Raw genomic sequence first — 20,691 nt, forward strand, 5'->3', positions numbered from 1 at the left:
TGCTGTTTCTCAGAAATTCTCCCCAGGGTGAAAATTAGTGGACTATTTGTGTAGGGCTCCAAATATCCATATCAGATGTGGGTGTGCTCAACTCAATCAAACAGACCTTTCCTAGGTCTTACCTCAATCAAAATTTAGCTATGAGTTGCAGCTGTATTCCTTTAGACTCCACTCTTTGCTTTCAGCTCAGAAGAAAAGCAAGCTATTTAGCCATTATGGTTAATTACGCAGACAGAACACTTTTTCTCCTGGCAAACAACACAAATAAACTATTAGAACCTGTTATAATGTTTGTTGTACAGCCTTCACTTTAATTTCTGTTAAAATGTATTATTATTAAAAAATTTCTAGCCCAGTATATAAAGTAGGCTGTTCCAGTGGGCATGCAGTAGAAAGAGGACTGGGCTAGCAGTCAGGAAACCAGGGTTTTAGTCTTTTAAACACCTATTAGCCATATGACCTTGAAGATAAACCTTTGTCCTTCTGGAATTTTAGTTTCCCTCTGTAAATTGACTGGGTTAATTTAAGCCAGTGAAACTTCAAAAAATTTTGAGATTCAACATAAGACTTTAAGGACATTAAAATAAACAAAACTCCCAACAGCTATAACCTACTAATTGCCATTTCATATGAGAGAACTTTTTTAACATAGAAAAATCAAAGCATAATCTCAGAAAAATTGAATATTGAAATTGAATAAACTTGAAATTGAATAAATTTATTTTTATGAAAACTTACTACATCACTCGTTTTTTTTTTTTTTAATTTCAGCACTTAGTGAAAACTTTATTATAGACTGGCAATCTATGAGATACTTTCTGGTTCTAAAGTCTATCTCTCTAGTCTTATGAAAATAAGTGACTACTGAATTGGCCTCCAGGATGAGCTAGCTCCTGAAGGATCTGGAATATATCTTTCATTTTGTTACCTCTCATGTCTATCTCAGGGTCTGGTATAGCAATAGATTAAATAAATTAAAAGGCGAGATGATCCCAGCTGTAATGCAGTTCCTGTATGGAAGGAGTACACCTCAGCAGTAGGAGATGCATCCTTGTCCTCCCACCTCAGTTGAGAATCTTTGGGAAGCAGTCAAGCCAGTTCTAGGCTCTAGACTTAACAGCCTAAGTTCCTCCAGTCTGCCCCAAATCTGCTCTAGGGTAGGTGTCTGCTATGGTCTAAATATTTATGTACCCCCTCCCCCACCTCCAATCCATATGTTGAAACCTAAACTCCAATGCCATAGCATTAAGAGGTAGGATCTTTGGGAGGTGATTAGGTCATGAGGACTCTGCCCTCATGAATGGGATTAGTGTCTTATAAAAGAGGCTTGAGGGAGCCTATTTGCCCTTTCCACTATGTGAGGAAACACAGAAGGCACCATCTATGAGAATTGGGCCATCACCAGACATCACATCTGCTGGTACCTTGCTTGGACTTCCCAGCCTACATAGCTGTGAGCAATAAATTTCTGTTGTTTATAAATTACCCAGTCTAAGGTGTTTTGTTATAGCAGTCTGAATGAACTAGGACAGCACCAAATGTAGACTTAACATTATGCTTTAAGCAGGAATTTCCCTTAAGTGTTCCTAAAACCAAGCTTTCTGTAACAGAGGCAGTACATTTATTTATTGAGAGCCAGAGTTCCTGGATTCAAATTTTGGCTTTGCCATTAGCTAGGTTCATGACCTTTGTCAAGATGTTCCACCCCCCATATCTCAGGTTCCTTATTTATAAAATGTGAGTGATAAGTGTACTTGCCTCATAAAGTTGTTCTGTGTATTAAATGAGTTGATATAACAGTGACGTTCACACAGTCATGTGTTTAATTATAATTTTGACTAACATGCCTCAAGAAATTTGGGAAAAGAAGGAAAAAAATTAAAATGGTCTTAAAAGAAGTACTGGTGCATTTGGAAGACTGAAGAAGACTATCAAAGTCCGTAAAATCAAATAGGCAATTATAAACCTTGTATTAATAAAACTTCTTCCTCCCAAAGGATTACAGAGGTTGAATATATAAGTATTTTCAAAACTAATTGAGATACATTCTTACTGAATGAATGCATCATAGGTTATTGGGAGAACTGAAGATGGTCTGTGATATAGAAATACTTTTCTGAGGTAGAGCATAGGGAATCAAATCCTTCCTACGAATAAGAAGTAGAACTTCTTGTCAACAGATTAAAATGACCTTGAAACGTAGACAAACACCAATGCCAAGCCTCCCCCCTCCCCTCCCCCCAAGCAGAGCTGCTGTAAATACAGACGAAGTGTCCAAGGTTTGCCCACTGCTAACCTGCTGAGCAGCCGGGTTCCAAACAGGCCACAGATCTGTCTGTGGCCCCTGGGGTTGGGGACTGCAGCTCTAGAGTAACTTAACTCTTTCATCTTATATATAATTTCCACTTCTGTCATCCACAACCAGAATTCTACTCCCTCATAACCTTCTCATTGTTTCTGCTGCCTCTTTTAGCCACCGTTTCATTGTGCCAGATGTCTGTTACAGTCTTCCCATGTGGGAACATAGACACCACCCCCCCCTCCCCTTAGCCAGGAGAAAACTCAGTATGTATGAGCCAAAAATAACAACAATAATTGTAACAATTACTTGCGCCAGTTCTCCCCAGGTTAAAGCAGCAGAAACACCTGCGCTAGAATGCCTTCACGATTATCCAATAAAGTAGCAAGTAGCATGGAGAGTTGCAGTGCTCTGTGTTGGCAAAGTAAAGATAACAAGCAGTAGCTATAAGGGGAAGAACCAATCATCTCCACGGCAAGTAGGCTGCTTTAAATTTTCTGAATCCTTAATGTTATTGATACTATTTATTCCCCCCCAATCACCCCCCATGGAAACAAAATCTCCAAATATCAAGAAGCTGCTCTGCATCGCCAAAAGCTGCATAGGGACAGGCTGCCAACAAGACTACCGGACACGCTGAAGTGGCATTTCCAGGCAGGTTCCTTTAATGCGCTTTTCCCTGGGCTAACCCTTCACTGCGGTGCTGCCCCGCAGCCAGCCCCGGCGCGCGCAGCCCTCCCGCACCCCGACCCCGCAGCCGCAGAGCGGAGCACGGCCGCCCACGCCACCCTCCAGCCGCAGTGCGCGGCCTCGGCCTCGGCCGCGCGTGCGCGCGACAGGGGGCGGGCGGGCCGAAGCTGGAGGAGGCGGAGCAGGCCCTCGCAGCCTGCAGGCCATTGGCTCTCTCCCGTAGTCCCCGCCCCCGGGCGTTCGAGGCGGCGGGGCGGTCCACGTCGGAAGCCGGCGCTGGACTAGGCTTGTGGCAGAAGGGAGGTAAGCCGCGCTGAGTGGCGGGTGGCGGGCGGCGGGCTGCGCGCCGCTGCGCCCTGCTCAGGAGCCGCCGGGTCGCGTCCGCCTGCGCCCTGCGTCTGCTTGCGTGGAGGGCGGCTGAGGCCCTGCGGGCCTGGGGCTGTGCTGGGAGATCGGGCAGTGGAGCATGTGGCGGCAGGGCCGCGGCGCGGCGAGGGCAGCCGGGAAGGGGGCAGGACCTGCTGTTTGCCCTCGTCCTGCCCTGTCTGGGCTCTGAACTCGCGGAGGACCAGGGCTTCGGTGGTTAGAGAGCCCTGGCGTGCCTGGGCAGGGCCGGCTGTGGTGCCTGCCGTGGGACTCAGTGGGGTCTTGACTCGGAAGCCGGTCGGGGCGATCCTTGCACACTTACCTGCAGCAGGTTGCAGTCGTCCCACTCTCCCTTGAACGGTTCCCTAGTTAGGGGCAGAGCAGGGGATTCCGGCTGTGTCCTGCCTGGCCTAGGGTGTCGGTTTCCTCCTCATTCCTAGTGACTCACTCAGGTCATGTCCACTGTAATGCAGAGGCTCATGGGTGAGCATGGCCTGTAGTCAGACCTGGTTCTCTGGCTCTGTCCTCGCTTGCAGGAGTTACCTGAAGAAAGAGCGTGTGTGTATGTATGTATGTAAACATATATGTTTTAGATGTCCACAGCAGCTATGTGGAGACGTGCAATTGTGTTGCACCTACTCTTAATGAGTTTTCATTTCAGCTGTGGCGTCCTGATCCCTCAGTTTGGTTCCTGAATATGGAGCTTTTGAAATCAATGAAGTTATCCTGTCAGTTATCATGCAGTCATTCATTCATCCATTCCAAATTTTTTTGATGGATTCCTTGATGGTCAGGGTTTTAAACCAGATGCTAAAATTGGCATTCCCTGTTTTTTCTTCCAGCTTGTATGCCAGTTTTATGGTATAGAAATGGAATTTTTTGTTGATGGTTCAATTTCAAGGCTCTAGATTTAGGTACAAAAGCTTATTTTCTCATATCATAAGATTGGGCTTTACTGGGACCTTATTTAATTTTGCTTGCTTTCACCGCTAGTAAGCCTTAAACCATGGTATCCCTGAGGGGCAATCCCGATAACTGTGCCACTAATGACTCTAGGTCTCAGAGTAAAGTGAGAGGATGGGATTAGAAGTATTCTGTGATTTTGAGATGTTCAAGGGGATAGGAGGGTGTAGATGGCATGTTTACTGAACTATGTTAGCACTTGGGAAGTGACCATTTTAAAAACACAGAATCTATTTCGTGATTACATTTTATTGTTTCAGTGAAGATTATATCTGTCCACATTCACTTTTTGACTAGTAAGCAAGTGAATGTTTACAGTTTTGATTCACATCCAATTCCTGCATAGAAAAGCACTATGACTCATCTAAATTTTGAAATGTAATAATCATGAGCCTTTTAATGTTACATTTAAAGGTATGATACAGAAGCAGTTGGATAAGATTGCAGTTTTCAAAACATTTTGACTTGCTTTAGTAAATTAGTGGTAGCCCAAACCTCTGCTTTGATTATTTGCTTACTTAATGTTAGCCAGTTGCCAGTTTGGTTACTATCTATCAATGTCATGTTTATTTATTTATTTCTTTTTCTTTTTTTTTTATTTTAGCGTATTATGGGGGTATAAGTGTTAAGGTTACATATATTGCCCATGCCCCCCTCCCCCCTCAAGTAAGAGCTTCAAGCATGTAATGTCATGTTTATTTTAATTTTTATTTTATTAACCTAAAATTTACTGTGTTTGAATTGATTGTTGCCTCCAGTTGATCAAAAGATCAATAAATCATTAGTTTGAGATAAAAATACTCATAGAGATGTAACAACAGTTTTTCATTTGTCGATTGACTGATGGTACTTACCAGTAGATCATTTGGCCTTTTTCCAGATGTAAAATGATTTATAAAATAGTTCTTCTGTGACATAATATTCATAGCTTCATAGTACTTTTTGGATGTTGTCCACAAACTATTACTAGAATTAAAGTGTGTATGTCACTATTAGGGGTTTGGGAAATTAAGGAAAACATGACTTTTCAAAATTTTGATTTTGCCAAATCTTTCAGTTCTAAAACTAGATCCAAACAAGATGGGAAGATTAAGGGGAAAAATTCAAGAGCTGAGAAAAAAAAAGTTGAGTCTTTTCTAGTTTAAAATTTGAGGGAAGGCTGGGTACAGTGGCTCATGCCTGTAATCCCAGCACTTTGGGAGGCTGAAAGATTTGAGTTCATGACCAGCCTGGGCAACATATAGAGAGCTTGTCTCAAAAAAAAAAAATAAATTTTAGCCTGATGTATAGCACATGCCTGTAGTCCCAGTTGAGGCAGGAGGATCACTTAAACATAGGAGTTTGAGGTTCCAGTGATAATGCCACTGCACTCTCTCTAGCTGGGAAGACAGAGTAAGTCTCTGTCTCAAAAAAAAAAAAAAAAATTAATGAGAAAACAAATACAATGTCGGGTAAAATATAATTATAACTATATTGGATAGAAATATAAGGAAATAATGTCAGGATTATCGGTGGATCTATAGTAAAACTTGATCTTAATCAATATTTCTTGATTTATAATAATACACTTGGTTAAATTACAAAAAGAAACCTAGGGTGATAATTTAAACTTTGATTAAGTGAGCAGTACTTAAATTATCATTGTATTCTGGCCTTGTTTGTGGCTTCCGTGCACATAATTATCACATCTCCTAAAGAAACATTAAATTATGTTTCGGATACGTGAAACCTATATGTATTGAATATTTTTTAAAAAGTACTACAGATATGAAAATGTATAATAAAATATGGTATGGTTATATAAATATACTATAAATCTGTGATTCACAGTTAGTAACAAATGGGATGGAGGTTGTGTGTACTATTTCCACATTATACTGTTCCCTATCATGTGGAAATAGTACACTCCATTGCTAAGATGATAGGACAAGGGATGTTTATCAGTTTCTCCCTATTTAAATGATTTGAAACAAAGTTTTATTGATGTGGGAGAGCCCATCTAATTTCAAACAATAGATGGGAACACAGCCTCTTTAAGATTGGAATCCCTCTCTAATACTGTCTGTCCCCCTGGCCTGGTTTCCTTGTATACATAGCACTTATCTTCAAACATTTTATAGAATTTGCTATTTTGCTTATTCTTATCTTCCTTCCAGTATAGGAATATAATCCATAAAGGCAGAGATTTTTGTCTGTATCCCCAGTGCTTAGTACAGTGTCAGACACAAGGTAAGCATCTAATAAATATTTGCTGAATGAATGAGTGAAAGGTGCTGCAGCCTTTTCAGGCCTAGGTAGCTCTTCCATGCTTTATGGAAAAGCTCCAGGCTATTATCTGAGGAAATTCTTGGCCTCATTTTCCAAGTACTTTTGTGATCCACTTTTTTTTTAAGTGGTCTTTCAGACAAAGTGTTCCTTCACATTCATACTCTTTATGCTTTGCAAGAAGATTATCATGTTTTCTGATCAACTGAATGGAATCCCTGCTCTTGGTACTTGATAACAGCTTCTTCCCTTTGAGTTGTAAATCATGACATTTTTGTTCAAAACAAAGCTGAAACAGTTAATATGTGAAAGGAGTAGTCTAAGCAGAAAATTTTCATGCCTTGTTTTTCTTTTTCCATGCTTTAACTGTTGGACTCCCCCCACACTCCAAATATCTTATTGAGAACTTCAGATAAGAAAGATGTTTTATTATTCAAAATAAAGATATTTTAAATTCTAATTTATAGCATACTGTTATTACAAAATTAGTCTGAACTATGAGGCTGTTATAATGAGCATAACATTGGAATTAGTGATTATGAATAAAAATGATAATCTCTACATGCCTCAGCCTCCAATTTATTTTTGTATCTTGGTTTTGTATTTTGGTTTTGTTGCATACTGTCAAGGAGATCCTTCATACAGATTGGTACTTGCACATGGTAATAATTCTTCTTAACAGTTCACATTATAATCTTACAGTCTCTACTTATTTTTTACATTTTTCTTTATTCTTAAAAACATCCTATCATGGAAAATTTCAAACACATACACATAAATAAGGGAGTATAGTAAATGAACTTAGTCCCAGTAAAATCAATGTTTTGTCAATCTTGTTTTATCTCTCAACATTTTTTCATCCTTTAGTGATTTTTAAAGAAAATAGCCAATAAGAACCTTTTCATTTGAATATAATTATTATATCATCAATGCTAACAAAATTATCAATTCCTAAATATTATCTAATACAGTCTATATTTCAGAATTTCTCAGTTGTGCCAAGGTTGTCTTATTAGAGTTGGTTTTTTGGAATAAGAATTAGATAAGGGTCCAAAATATAATTTTATTATTATGTTTATTAAATCACTTATTCTATAACAATTCCTCTACCTTTTCTTTTTCCCATGTCATTGATTTGTTGTAGAAACAGTCCTGTCCTTGAAAATGTCCCAGATTCCGGACTTGACCTATTGCAGTTCAAGTGGTATTGCTCTGCAAGAGCTGTCTTGTTCCTCTATCTCATATATTGCCTGTAACTTGGTAGTTAAATATAGACAGCTGTGTAAATTCATGTTGCACTTTTTTAGGCAAGGGTATTCTTAACAGAATTCTGTGTATATTCCATTATCTCGTGAGGATATAATGCCTGGTTTTCTTATGTTTAGTGATGCTAAGGTGAATCAGGTTCAAATGGGGTCATCCTGATCCCTGTAATGTAAAGTTCCCATCATCTTTTAGTTTAATAGTTTTAGCAACAATTGGTAATTCATTAACAAATCAAATTATATATTAGGCCGGGCGCTGTGGCTCACGCCTGTAATCCTAGCTCTTGGGAGGCCGAGGCGGGCGGATTGCTCGAGGTCAGGAGTTCAAAACCAGCCTGAGCAAGAGCGAGACCCCGTCTCTACTATAAATAGAAAGAAATTAATTGGCCAACTGATATATATATAAAAAAAATTAGCCGGGCATGGTGGCGCATGCCTGTAGTCCCAGCTACTCGGGAGGCTGAGGCAGAAGGGTCACTCAAGCCCAGGAGATTGAGGTTGCTGTGAGCTAGGCTGACGCCACGGCACTCACTCTAGCCTGGACAACAAAGTGAGACTCTGTCTCAAAAAAAAAAAAAAAAAAACAAATTATATATTAACAAAGTAACTTCATATCTTTAAGGTGTTTTTTCAAGAAATAAGTACATTGCAATTTTTTCTTTCCTCCCATTTTTTTCACAATAGAACCAGTTTTCCCCCTGCCTCCCCATCCTTCATTTACACACATAAGCAGTGCCTTCAAAGTGTATTGGACATTTGACATAAGACCTGGAAGGAGATATGAAATGGAATGTACAGTGAAGGCTGGGGAGGTGGGAAGTGAGATTATGTACCTACCTAACTACTAATTTGCCTGTCTCCTTTCTCTGCTTCCTTATCTCTATCTCTCTGTTTTTAGTTTATAAGATTTTAAGTTATGTAGGATGGCTAGGGCTTAGAGGGCCACTGAGGCTTTCTAGGGGTGGGAAAGTGGGTAGGACTGGGGCAGGTGTTGATGTCAGCATTGCAGCATTGTTATTGAGTATGAATTGAATGTAAATTCAGGCTGTAACTAAACATAACAAATTATAACATTTGTGGTATGTAGTCAAGGTTGGCCCCAAATAAAATTGAGAAGTAAATGAAGCTTCTACACTCTGCACTTTGGCATCCTTTTGTCATATAGCCTTTTCTTGCTGATGTGGACAAAAGGAAATTGTATCCTAAGGATTTAGGAAATTCATACATTGCTGCATTATTTTAAAAATGGATGAAAGACTCCCTTGGTCTTCTGTGTTTTGGTATATGACTACTTCATTTTCCCAATTTTCTTTTTTTTTTTTTTTTTTTTTTGAGACAGAGTCTCACTTTTTGTTGCCCAGGCTAGAGTGAGTGCCGTGGCGTCAGCCTAGCTCACAGCAACCTCAAACTCCTGGGCTCAAGAGATCCTCCTGCCTCAGCCTCCCGAGTAGCTGGGACTACAGGCATGCACCACCATGCCCGGCTAATTTTTTGTATATATACTTTTAGTTGGTCAATTCATTTCTTTCTATTTTTTTAGTAGAGACGGGGTCTCGCTCAGGCTGGTTTCGAACTCCCGACCTTGAGCAATCCGCCCGCCTCGGCCTCCCAGAGTGCTAGGATTACAGGCGTGAGCCACCGCGCCCGGCCTATTTTTCCAATTTTCTGAACCAAAAACCTTGGAGTCATCCTTCATTCTTCTTCCATTTTACATCCAGTTCATCAGCAGATCTTATCAAAATATAATATATCTTGACCGGGCATGGGCTCACGTCTGTAATCCTAGCACTCTGGGAAGCCAAGGCAGGAGGACTGCTTTGAGTTCAGGAGTTTGAGACCAGTCTGAGCAAGACTGGGACCCTGTCTCTACTAAAAATAGAAAAATTAGTCTTTACTAAAAATGGAAAAATTAGCAGGGCATCGTGGTGCACATCTGTAGTCCCAGCTACTTGGGAGGCTGAGGCAAGAGGATCACTTGAGCTCAGGAGTTTGAGGTTACAGGGCGCTACAATGATGCCATTGCACTGTAGCTGGGAAGACAGAGTGAGACTCTGTCTCACAAAAAAAATATATGTATATATACATATCTAAAATACTTATTCATCTTCTAATTGCAGATTTGTACCGTTTAACCAAATGGAGACCTAATGTATAACACATGACTATAGTTATTAATAATGTATACTTGAAACTTAGTAGATTTCAAGTGTTCTTCCTTCCCCTACTCTCATGGTAACTAAATGAGATGATGGATATACTAATTAGATTAATTGTGGCAATAATATCTCAATATATACCTATAGCAAAACATCATGTTTTATACCCTAAATATACATAATTGTTATTTGTCAATTGCTCTGATTTGAATGTCACTTCCAAAACTCATGTTGAAATTTAATTGCCATTGTAACAGTATTGGGAGGTGGGACCTTTAAGAGGCTTCACCCTCATGAGTGGGATTGGTGCTGTCATAAAAAGGTGAGGTCAGCCCCCTCATGCCTTCTGTCTCTTTAACCTTCTGCCATGTGGTGATGCAGTGAGATGGCCTTTGCCAGATGTTGACACCTTGATATTGAACTTCCCAGCTTCCAGAACTGTGAGCCAATAAATATCTGTTCTTTATAAAGAATACCCATTCTCATGTATTCTGTTGTATCAGCACAAGACATCAATCATTTACCTCAATAAGTTTGGAAAAAACAAACAAACAAAATATATGCAAAGTCTGACCTCTTCTCACCATCTCCACTGCAATTACTCTTGTCCAAGGCAACATGATTTCTCTCCTGATTATTGCAGTAACCTCCTAACTGGTCTTGCTTTTTCCATCCTTGCCTCCTTATGGTCTGTTTGTTCTCCAAAGAAGCCATAGTGGTCTATTTAAAGTGGCAGTCAAATATGCCATCCTTCTGTCCCAAACCCTTTAGGACTTGTCATTTCACTCAGGAACATCGAAAGGCTCATAGCTCCCTTCAGGGGCTTACATGATCTGGGTCCTTGCTTCATTCTGTAGACTCTCACTGCCCACTTGCTCGCTTGCAAGAACCACACTGGTGTCCTTGGTCTTCCCTGAACTTGCCAAGCTTCTACTTGAAGGTTGTTGCCCTTAGTGTTCCTTTCAACTGGAATGCTCATTACTTTAGGTGTCTGTCCAAATGTTACCATATCAGAAAAGTCTTTTTTTTTTTTTTGATTCTTTGGCAGGTGCCAAAACCTGTCAAAGACCTCCCTAAAATTTACCCGTTGATGACTAAAATATTGGTTTTCTTGGTATTATGTTTGTATATGCTTTTGGGAAGTTAAAACAGAATAAAACAAACTCTTTGTACTGCAATTTAAGCAATTAAAAATACCTATCCTCTACACTGAGGCTAACATACTTGATTCAGATGAGATTGGAGGAAGTTGCATACACTGGAGGAGCACTTAATTTTTTTCAGGGGCAGACGGATTAATCTCCTGGCAAACAATTCAGAATCAAAGGTAATTCTGTTAGCTTACTTGTTTGGAACTCTGCAGGACCATTATAGCTTCTAATAACTCAAAGGTGTGACTTTCTCATTAAATAGTTCTTAATAAGCAGTGTAATTGGATCAAGAAAGGCTTTTTTTTTTTTATCTTGGTATGTGCTGTGGTGAAACTGCTTCTTTAGACAATGATAAAAGACTATGATTTCAAGTGAGAAAATACGATCACTGTTTTTTTATTGCAACTAAAAAATTGATCTTATGTTTTTATTTTAAAAGTATAATTTCTTTTTAATTAAAAAGGAATATCTGCCCATTGTAAGAAAAAAAAATAAATGCAGCAAGTGTTAGGGGGAATATAATAGGATATATAATCACTCATCATCCTAGTATTCACAAATAACTTTGTCAACATTTTTGCATATTTACTTTGCCTTTTTATTCTTAATCCTATGTCTTTATATAGATACATTTTAAACTTGGTTGTGTACATGATTGTACATGAAAATTTCTCAGTTTTTTTCTTTCTATTGTAAACATTTCTTTACACTGTTAAAACTCTTTACAAATGTTTTAAATTACTGACCAATATTTTATCTGCATATTCCTTAGTTACTTTTTAGATTAATCAGTGAATAGTTTTGCACAAAGTATGCTTCCTAAGCCTTTTGTGCTCTTAACCTAACTTTTGAAATGGGGGTGCATAGAACTTAAAGAATGTGTGCCACACTTTGGCATATAGATAGCCAAGAAGTGTCAAATAGTAAGATCAAATGCTCAGTGAGTGGTATCTTGACTGCCCACTCCCATAGAGTGGTTTAGTTTTTGACCTATCCCAGACTTTCAGCTTCATTGTGCTAAGGTTCCTTATGAAAGCTAGTATGGTAGGTGGGGCTGGAGAGACATAATTCTGTGGCTTTGTTTCAGAGCTGATCTCACCTTTGAGGACTTTTGTGTCAGTTTGGAGGTAAACCAGGTTGGGAGCAATTTCATAGATAGTGTTTGAATTTGGGCTGAGGTGTAGATGTGGTCTTTGAGAGTGAAATGAAACTCTTTGAACATTGGCTTCTTTGTGAGTTGCCCGTCTGTGGAATGGCTGCTACTGTTCATCTGGTCAGTCATTTGCTTTCGACAGAGTGTTGGAAAGTTCCATTAAGCCTTTATCAATGAAAATTGTATGTAATGGTTTTAAAATTTGTGACATTAAAAAATTCTCATCAGGAGCCACATATTACTTCACGACTTCCTCTTTTTTCTTCTTCCTTAAATAGAATTTGAAATTAACTTTATCTGAAAGAAATTCTACTTACTGCATTCTGTCAACTGGATGTCAGCATTTTATTCCAGGATCCTCTTCTACTTCTTGAATATGCTACTTGGTATGCCTGTGCTAATATGAAATGATTTACTAATGAACTCCTGCCCAGGATGATTGTGAGGGTTAACTAATATCTGATTATTAAGCACCCTACAAATAAAAACAGCCATGACTAATGCTAGCTGTATAATAAAAGATTACTAAATGTTACTTTTATGGATAATTATGTATTTAAAGTGCCTTTACCCCAGTGGGAAATACACTAGGTAATGCTGTGGGTTTTTAAAGGATTGAAATACATAGCAGATTAAGAGCATAGCTATGATAAATAATAGCTGTCAACTGAAGCAGTCATGTAAAACTTATAATGTATTCTGGTAACAAAGACCCATTTTCCATCTCTATTAGATTCAGCTGGAAACAGCAATGAACTAGTCTTAGGAGCTTTTTTGCATGTGTTCTTTGATTTTTTTTTAAAAAAGAAAATCACCAAAATGAAGAATAGTCTAATAAAAATCTCATTAATTTGGATTGTGCAGATTTGAGATTTGAATTTGACTGAAATTCACCTTTATACCACCTATACAAAAGTTATTTGCTCAGTTAAACAAAACAAACTAGGAGTAAGGGTGTATCTAAAAGTATTAGTAGTAATTAATTTCAGTTCCTAAATATGTTGGTAACTAAATTCAGATTTTTATATTAATTTGGCAATAAAGTTGTTAATTTATTTTTCTACTTCTGGCTCTTATTAATTTATTTTGGCCTTTGTTTTGTGAGTCTTAGAAGGATATAGATTCTTCTCTATTTCTCATTTCCTGTTTTGGAAAGTTGATCTGAAAACAAAACAAACATTAGAATCCTGATTCTAACATGCTTTATGTCTATTGTCTGTTATGTATTATGTTAAACACAGTAATTCAATAAACACTTATTAACTGCTTAGTCCACCCCAGGCCCTACAGTGGGTGAACAAGACACAATTGCTTCCCTTCCGAAACTGGAAAGTCCAGGGTAATCATGCAACAGTGTTGCCAGTGAGGGATCCTTCCCACTTGAGATGCTTCTGTGCTGGCATCTGAGCAGGCGCAGCTGCTACACAGATGAAACTAGGCCCTTCAAAATGAGACAAGAAGGTCTTGAGGAGTGATTATAACCTTCCCAGAGCTGGAAGGGATTTTAGAGACTGATCCTAGCTCTTCAGTTTGTCCCCTCAAACCATATCCTCATATTCTTTTTGCCTGGAATATGATGCCAAGTGGTAGATCAAGCCCTGTTTTCTGAGGCAGCTGCAGAAACTGAGAAAGAACATGTAGTGGCTTCCTCTTGATCTTCCTGCTTCTGGGCATTTCTTCCTGAGCATTCCAATGTTATTTTAAATCCTGTTTTTACAAGTGCACTCATCCACACACAAATGTCCCTGTGTCATTGAGCGGTGTTTTCAGCTGTCATGTGGTAGGGTTACCTGCCAGCCAAGTATTCATTTGCAGCAGCATTGCCATCTGTGTGTGGTGGTGTTTGAGCAATCATTTGGGCAAATAATTGGTTTCCTTCATTTGAATGATTATTTACTTATTTTACAAGATAAACAGAACTTGTAGATATGAAAGTGTTTCTATCAGTGGCAGGAAGCACAGACTTACTGCAGATTGACATTAATTGCCATGATGAAAGTGGCCAGTCTTTATTGTTTGGTAGATGCTCATTGAACTTAAACTGAATGGCAATGATGAAATAAAAGTATACACTTGAAGAGCATTTACAAATGTGGGATACATATTGCTGGTGATGGTGTCAAGAGGATGAGGATTAAGTTTAGACTGATAATTTTTGTGTTTTGTGTTCTGGGTATGGAACATCTCTTTAATATGTAACTTTTGCACATTGGACTTGATTCCATGTTTTTAGGATTACAATATATACAGAGATACAGAGCTGTTTACATATGCTGATGAGCTGCTTTGGGAATTTGATTTAATACTGTATGTCCAAAGCCAGGTATTCTTTTAAAGATTTACTTGATTCTCTGAGGCGCAGAAGACATAGTGAAAAAAAAAAAACAAACAAAAAAACCAAACAAGGTGTTGGCTTCAGACTAATAGCTAACATTTTAAACATGTTTGCTATGTGGCTGGCTCAGAGTTAAATGCTTTAATGGATGATCTTAATTTTACAAAAACTTTGTGTCAACTATACTTTAAGTGGTTAAGCATGTGAGATTTGGAGACAGACTGTTCATATCCATACTTTGCTTCTTACATAATTAGGTAATTAATTTTGACCTCTCTTTGCCTCACATGGTTTTTCATATGAAAATGAGGTTAATAATAGTATTGTGTCACGGGAAGGTTTTGAACATCAGGTGAGAGAATATACGCAAAGAGCTTCGACAGTACCTGTCTGGCACATGGTAAAATTCTCAATAAATCCTGGCTATTAATACCATTGCATGACCTCGGGCAAGTTACTTACTCTCTGAGCTCCTATTTCCTCATGTGGGAAATAGAGTGAATAATATCTATCTCAAAATTATTGTGAAGATCCAGTGGAATTAAAGTGTTTTATGGAGTGCTTGACACAAAGGGGCTGTCTAACTCAACATGGTATTCTAAATCCTATGTCATGCATTGTATTTGTTCAGTGAATCTTTATTGAACGGGTACTTGTTATATGCTGGAGGGATAGGGGTTAAAAAGACTAGGTCCCAGCCTTAAAGACTGCATTTTACAAGGCAGCAGGGATGGGGCAAGGGGCTGGTAGAGTGGGGAGCAGAAATAAGTAAATGACAATCATGGGAGATTGTGATAAAGGCTATGAAGGGTCCAAGAGTGGGTCACATTGGTAGCAGGTGGGGAACTACTTGAGACTGGGGGTGGGCTGGTGGTGTGATAGGGAAGATGTGAAGGAAGAGAGGAATCAGCTGTTTGAACCACAAGGACAAGAGCAGTTGAGGTTGAGGGGTCTGAGAGTTCTAGACCTGGACATTGAAAGAGCTTGGGGAGGTTCAAGGAACAAACTGAAGGTCAGTGTGGTTGAAGTGTCCTGACTGAGGGAGAGTTGTGGGACCAGATCACGTAGGACCCTTTGGCCATGGTAAGGAGTTTTTATTACAAAGTGCAGTGGGAATCTGTTGAAAAGTTTTGAGCAGGCAAGTTAAAAGTCAATTGTAGTTTGAATAGGAATCTCTTCTAACCTTGGGGCTGATTATTTTTCTATTTGGTGACTTACGTACAAGATCCCACTCTGGTCTTTGATGAGAGACTCCCTATTTATGACTTAAGCTCCAATTCTTTTCCATCATTCACCTCCTTTGGCTATCCAACATGGTATGAAGGGAGGGAGGAAACATACATTTCTAGAGTGACTACTGTGTGCAAGACCCTCTTGGCTTTTCAGCATACTTTATATTGTTATTCACAAAACCTTGTTTAACCAATGAGGAAACAGATTCCAAGATGGTGAGTGATTTCCTAAACTTTAATGGCTAGGACTGGAGCCAGGATTTGCCTCCAGGTCTATGTTTCTGTTCTCCCCTCAGCAAACACATATTTTGTTCTCTGTGTCAGGTTGTTTCTGTTATCATGATGATAGAGGTGTTTAAGACTATGAGTTTATCAGATTAAAGGTGTTTTCTTATCTCTATGGACAGCCTTAGGGTTTGCAAAAGAATGCTGTGTCATTGTTTCACATCTTATTCATTTGAACATGTTCAGGATGGTTCTTCTAATAGTGATTACTTTGTTTTTGTTTTTGTAATTGTATCCATTCAGGACTAGGATATAGAGATATTTTCCATGTGTATTTTGGGCTATATTTACTTAGTTAACAGTAGAGAAATTTATTGTTTTCCCATAAAATGTTTTTGTTCATTTTCTCTTTAGCTTTCATTTGCCCTAAATATGCAGATGAAAATAAACTGTATCTATTCCATTCTACATGAATTTAATAATTTAGTTTTTATGAAAAATAGCAAATGAGGTTGATTGGTCACTTTGCAGCAATCAAGAAAAATGTGGCTATTAAACTTGTAATCAATCAGTGTATATAAATCTTTTCCAGAGTAAGAGTTTTTATTTTGGTGTAAAAGTTCCTAGGGGTCTAATTGGGAAAATTATAGTGGTTATATTTTTCCTTGAAAATGGAGGAAGTTTTTAAATGGCTTAAAGTTAATTGAATCTATCTGGTTAAATTACATTGACCTCTTTTCAATATTACTCTTTTCATAAAGCATTGGTAAAAATGGCCAACAAAGTAATTAATCTTTTATGATTTAAAAAAATTTCCTACTTTGTTGCTGTTCATTTTATGACACCCTTTAAATGATAGATTTCTATGTTTGCAGTGATTTGGGTGTCAGAAAGTTATATCTTGTATTTATAAAGAGTATTAGAATCTGAATAAAAATTTTCATATTTTGATAACTTTATTAAAATTACAAAATACATGTTCTCATGGAAAAATTAGAAAATAGGAAGGAGCAAAAATAAAAATCACCCATAATTGTATTTTCTAGACTTTTCTTTGTGCACATGTACTTTGGAGCCAGACTACTTGGGTTGGAATTCTAGGTCTGCTACTTATTATGTGACTTTGGGAGAGTTATCTAACTAGTCGCAGCCTCAGTTTCTTCATCAGTAAAATGAGTACTTATCTCAGTGTTATTGTGGGGATTAAATGGGTTAATATGTAATATTAATATGTAATATGTGTAAAATACTTAGAATATTACCTGTCCCCTAGTAAGAGTCACATACATGGGGTTTTAAAAAATTTTTTATTATGGATAATTTCACATGTATATAAAAATAGAATAGTATTATGAACTCCAATGTATCTATCTATTACCAACATTTAGACATTCTTGTTTATCTATCATTCCCTCTTTTTTTTTTTCTTTCTGGACTTGAGTATTGTAGAGAAAAATACCAAATGTCACATCATTATACTTTCTTGTACCATATTAATATTTGCTAAGAATTAAGCTAATTATTTTAGAGAACCAGTGCACAAAATTTGAGTCATTTTTGAGGGAGGGAAATACAAGTAAAATACCTATAAGGTACATTCTGTGTTTTACTAAATTTTACTTAACTGAATGGTGTTTGAAGTAAGATTGTAAACATGGAGATTTTGTTATTTAGAATAGACATTCATTGGCCAATAAAATCTTTAAAATGATTGTCAGTTTTATAGTAAATATGCCATAAATATGATTTTGTATGAACATAAAATCTTTATTTTAAAATGTTATATACTGAGCAATTTGGGTAATTATTCTTTTGGTAGAAAAAATATTTAAAAATTATGATATTGGAAAATATCAAAAAGGAGCTAATTTTGAAGACTTTCTTCGAATATTTAGATTGGATACTATAAAAATTCTAGAGATAAATAAGTCCTTGGATTTAAAAAAATAACTTTTTAATCTATATCCTCTTATGTATTTATCATATGAATACATACACATATATGGCACTTTAAAACGATTATTCAAGAGTAATTGGAGAAAATATTGTAACAAATCAGACATTATTCAAGTTTGTGGTTTTATTTCTTACTTTAATGTCTTATTTTCCTGGACAGCAATCAGTTCTAACTTGGAATTTCCTGCTCTTGATCTTGTTTTAGACTTCTATTTCAGAATCTGTAAGTAGCAAGTGGTATTAACTGAGAAGGAACTAAATTGTAAAGGCAGGGATTTGATGTACTTTTAGTAAATGGCAACCAGTGAGATCCTCAGAATTCATAGTCACTTAAATTTGCTCAGTACTTGAATTACAGATTTTAAAATTCCTGGGACATGATGCAGTGATGTGGAATGTGGAGGTCATGCCTCTCATGTTACTGAAGGTCCTGTGGAAAGAACACTGGGTTGGAAGTCAAGAAACCTCCCATTTCACCTGAGCTGCTGTGATGATTTTCCTTTTTGGCAAGTTGCTTCAGTCTTTCTGACATTCAGTTTCTTCATTTCTCCAGTGAAAAAAAGTGGAAGAGAGGTGATGTCAGGTCCATTATATTAGTTAAGGAAGTACTAGATCCTATAACAAGGAGACCCCAAAATGCAATTCTTCAAACAAGGTAGAATTTCTTTCTTTATCATGTTGGAATTCCAGTTATGTAGTGCTGCACCAAGCTATCATTTAGAGATCTACATTTCTTCCATCTTATTTCTTCAACAAAATCCTAGGGGCATTGTCTTCTTGTGCATGGTTGAATCTGGGTTGTTACCAAGCCTGGTTGAGTTTGAAGAGCATGGAAGAAGCAGGCTACAGCCTGGAAAGGGCTCATCACTTCTGCTGAAACTCCACTGGGGAGAACCTGATTGCATGGTCACACCTAACTATTAATGAGGCCAGGAAATGTAATGAAGCCCGTCAGGTTAAAGTTTTATTAATAAAAGAAGAAGAGGGGAACAGGTCTTGGAGGATAACCAGCAATCTCTCGCATATCACATGGTTGCTGCTTTCTCTGATTATAATGTTGATTCAGCAGCTCTGTCACAACGCTTGCTTGTCTTCTACTTCAGATTGATTTTGAAATTACTGTCTAGGATAATGGTATTTTCTACTGTCTGTTTAATTTAAATATGATTTAGTGGTCTGTTTGAGAATATAATGATTAAAAATTACTGTTTTCTTACACTTGCTGTTAAATATTAAAAACTTTCCATTAGGATTTCCCCATGATCTTTCTGTTTTTATGAATCATATATAGTTGACCCTTGGAAGTCAGGGGTGCTGATCCACTATACAGTCAAAAATCCATGTATAACTTTTGACTCCTCAAAAACGTAACTACTAATAGCCTTCTCTCTCTCTCCCTCTCTCCATATATATATACATATTTTTTTCATTTTTAAATTTTTGAGACAGGGTCTTACTCTGTTGTCCAGGGTGGAGTGCACTATCATGATCATAGCCCACAGGGGCCTCAAACTCCTGGGCTCAGTGATCCTTCTGCCTTAGCTTGCTGAGTAGTTGAGACTACAGGTGTGTGCCATCATGCATGGCTCATTTTTAGATTTTTTGTAGAGAGGGGGGTCTCTCTATGTTGTCCAGGCTGATCTCGAACTCCTGGCCTGAAGCTAACTTCCTGACTTGGCCTCCCAAAGTACTGGGATTATAGGTATGAGCCACTGCACCGGGCCCTAATAGCCTACTGTTGACTAGAAGCCTTACTGACAACATAAACAGTTAACATATGTTTTATATGGTATAATGTATTATATACTTAGAGTATATAATACACTATATACTAGAGCTAGAGAAAAGAAAATGTTATTAAGAAAATCATAAGGAAGAGAAAGTATGTGTTTACAGTTCATTAAATGGAAGTGGATTACCATAAAGGTTTTCATTCTCATTGTCTTCATGTTGAGTAGCCTGAGGAGGAGGAAGAAGAGGGATTGGTTTTAGTGTCTTGTAGAGGTGGCAGAGGTAGAGGAAAGCCACAAGAATGTCAAACTAGTGTTGTTCAAAGGTCAGTTAGGAGCCTTGTACTTGTTTTGTTCTATTAATTTGGGGGTGCAGGTAGCAGTTGGATTTGTAAGCTTTTGAAGCAAGAACTGAGGCCAAGCTTGGGTTTCTAGGTGTCAAGATTTAATACAGGGTGATGAAATAGTCCAGCTGCTGGATCTTAGGATGTGTAGAAATACCTACGGACTAGGAAGCAGTAGTTGAAAAGCTAAACAGACAGAAGCTTAAGGAAGAGATAAATATTGGATAGCAGAGCAAGGTGGGTGTTTGGAAAGTATTGTCAGATTTTTTCCCTCCTTTTTTGAAGAGCAGGGCCAATCAACTAGGATAGAGTTCAGGAAATACCCCTGAGCCATAGTCTTGATAAATTTATAAAATTAGTTCAAATTTATTGATGGTGCTTACCAGCTTTTCTATAAGCCATCCCAAAAATGTAATAAAAAAGGAAAATATTGCCAGAATATATGTTTAAAGCCCTCAGGCTGATAGTTCCATAGCTTAATTTGTGGGAGGAAGACACTACGTGAATGCCATAACTGATAATTACAATAGTTAATAAAATGTTAGAAAGCAATCCTAGAAT

The 20,691-nt window shown here is 37.8% G+C and overlaps 1 protein-coding gene across 2 annotated transcripts in view; it reads left to right on the forward strand.

The window, feature by feature from the left end:
- The first annotated feature begins 3,221 nt into the window (after positions 1 to 3,221).
- The window catches only part of FOCAD (focadhesin), a 265,358-nt gene continuing 247,888 nt past the window's right edge, over positions 3,222 to 20,691 (forward strand). Inside the window, exon 1 of one of the 2 annotated variants that reach the window (XM_076008775.1) lies at positions 3,222 to 3,292. Coding sequence is in view for 1 of the 2 variants with exons in the window: in XM_012769776.3 (XP_012625230.2) it covers positions 12,643 to 12,694 (52 nt within the window). In the remaining variant the exon portion in view is untranslated. Of the gene's footprint in view, positions 3,293 to 11,846; positions 12,695 to 20,691 lie in introns of those variants that run through there. The other variant, XM_012769776.3, reaches the window with a different exon arrangement.

Source organism: Microcebus murinus, chromosome 12 (assembly GCF_040939455.1).
Source record: "Microcebus murinus isolate Inina chromosome 12, M.murinus_Inina_mat1.0, whole genome shotgun sequence".
NCBI lineage: Eukaryota > Metazoa > Chordata > Mammalia > Primates > Cheirogaleidae > Microcebus > Microcebus murinus.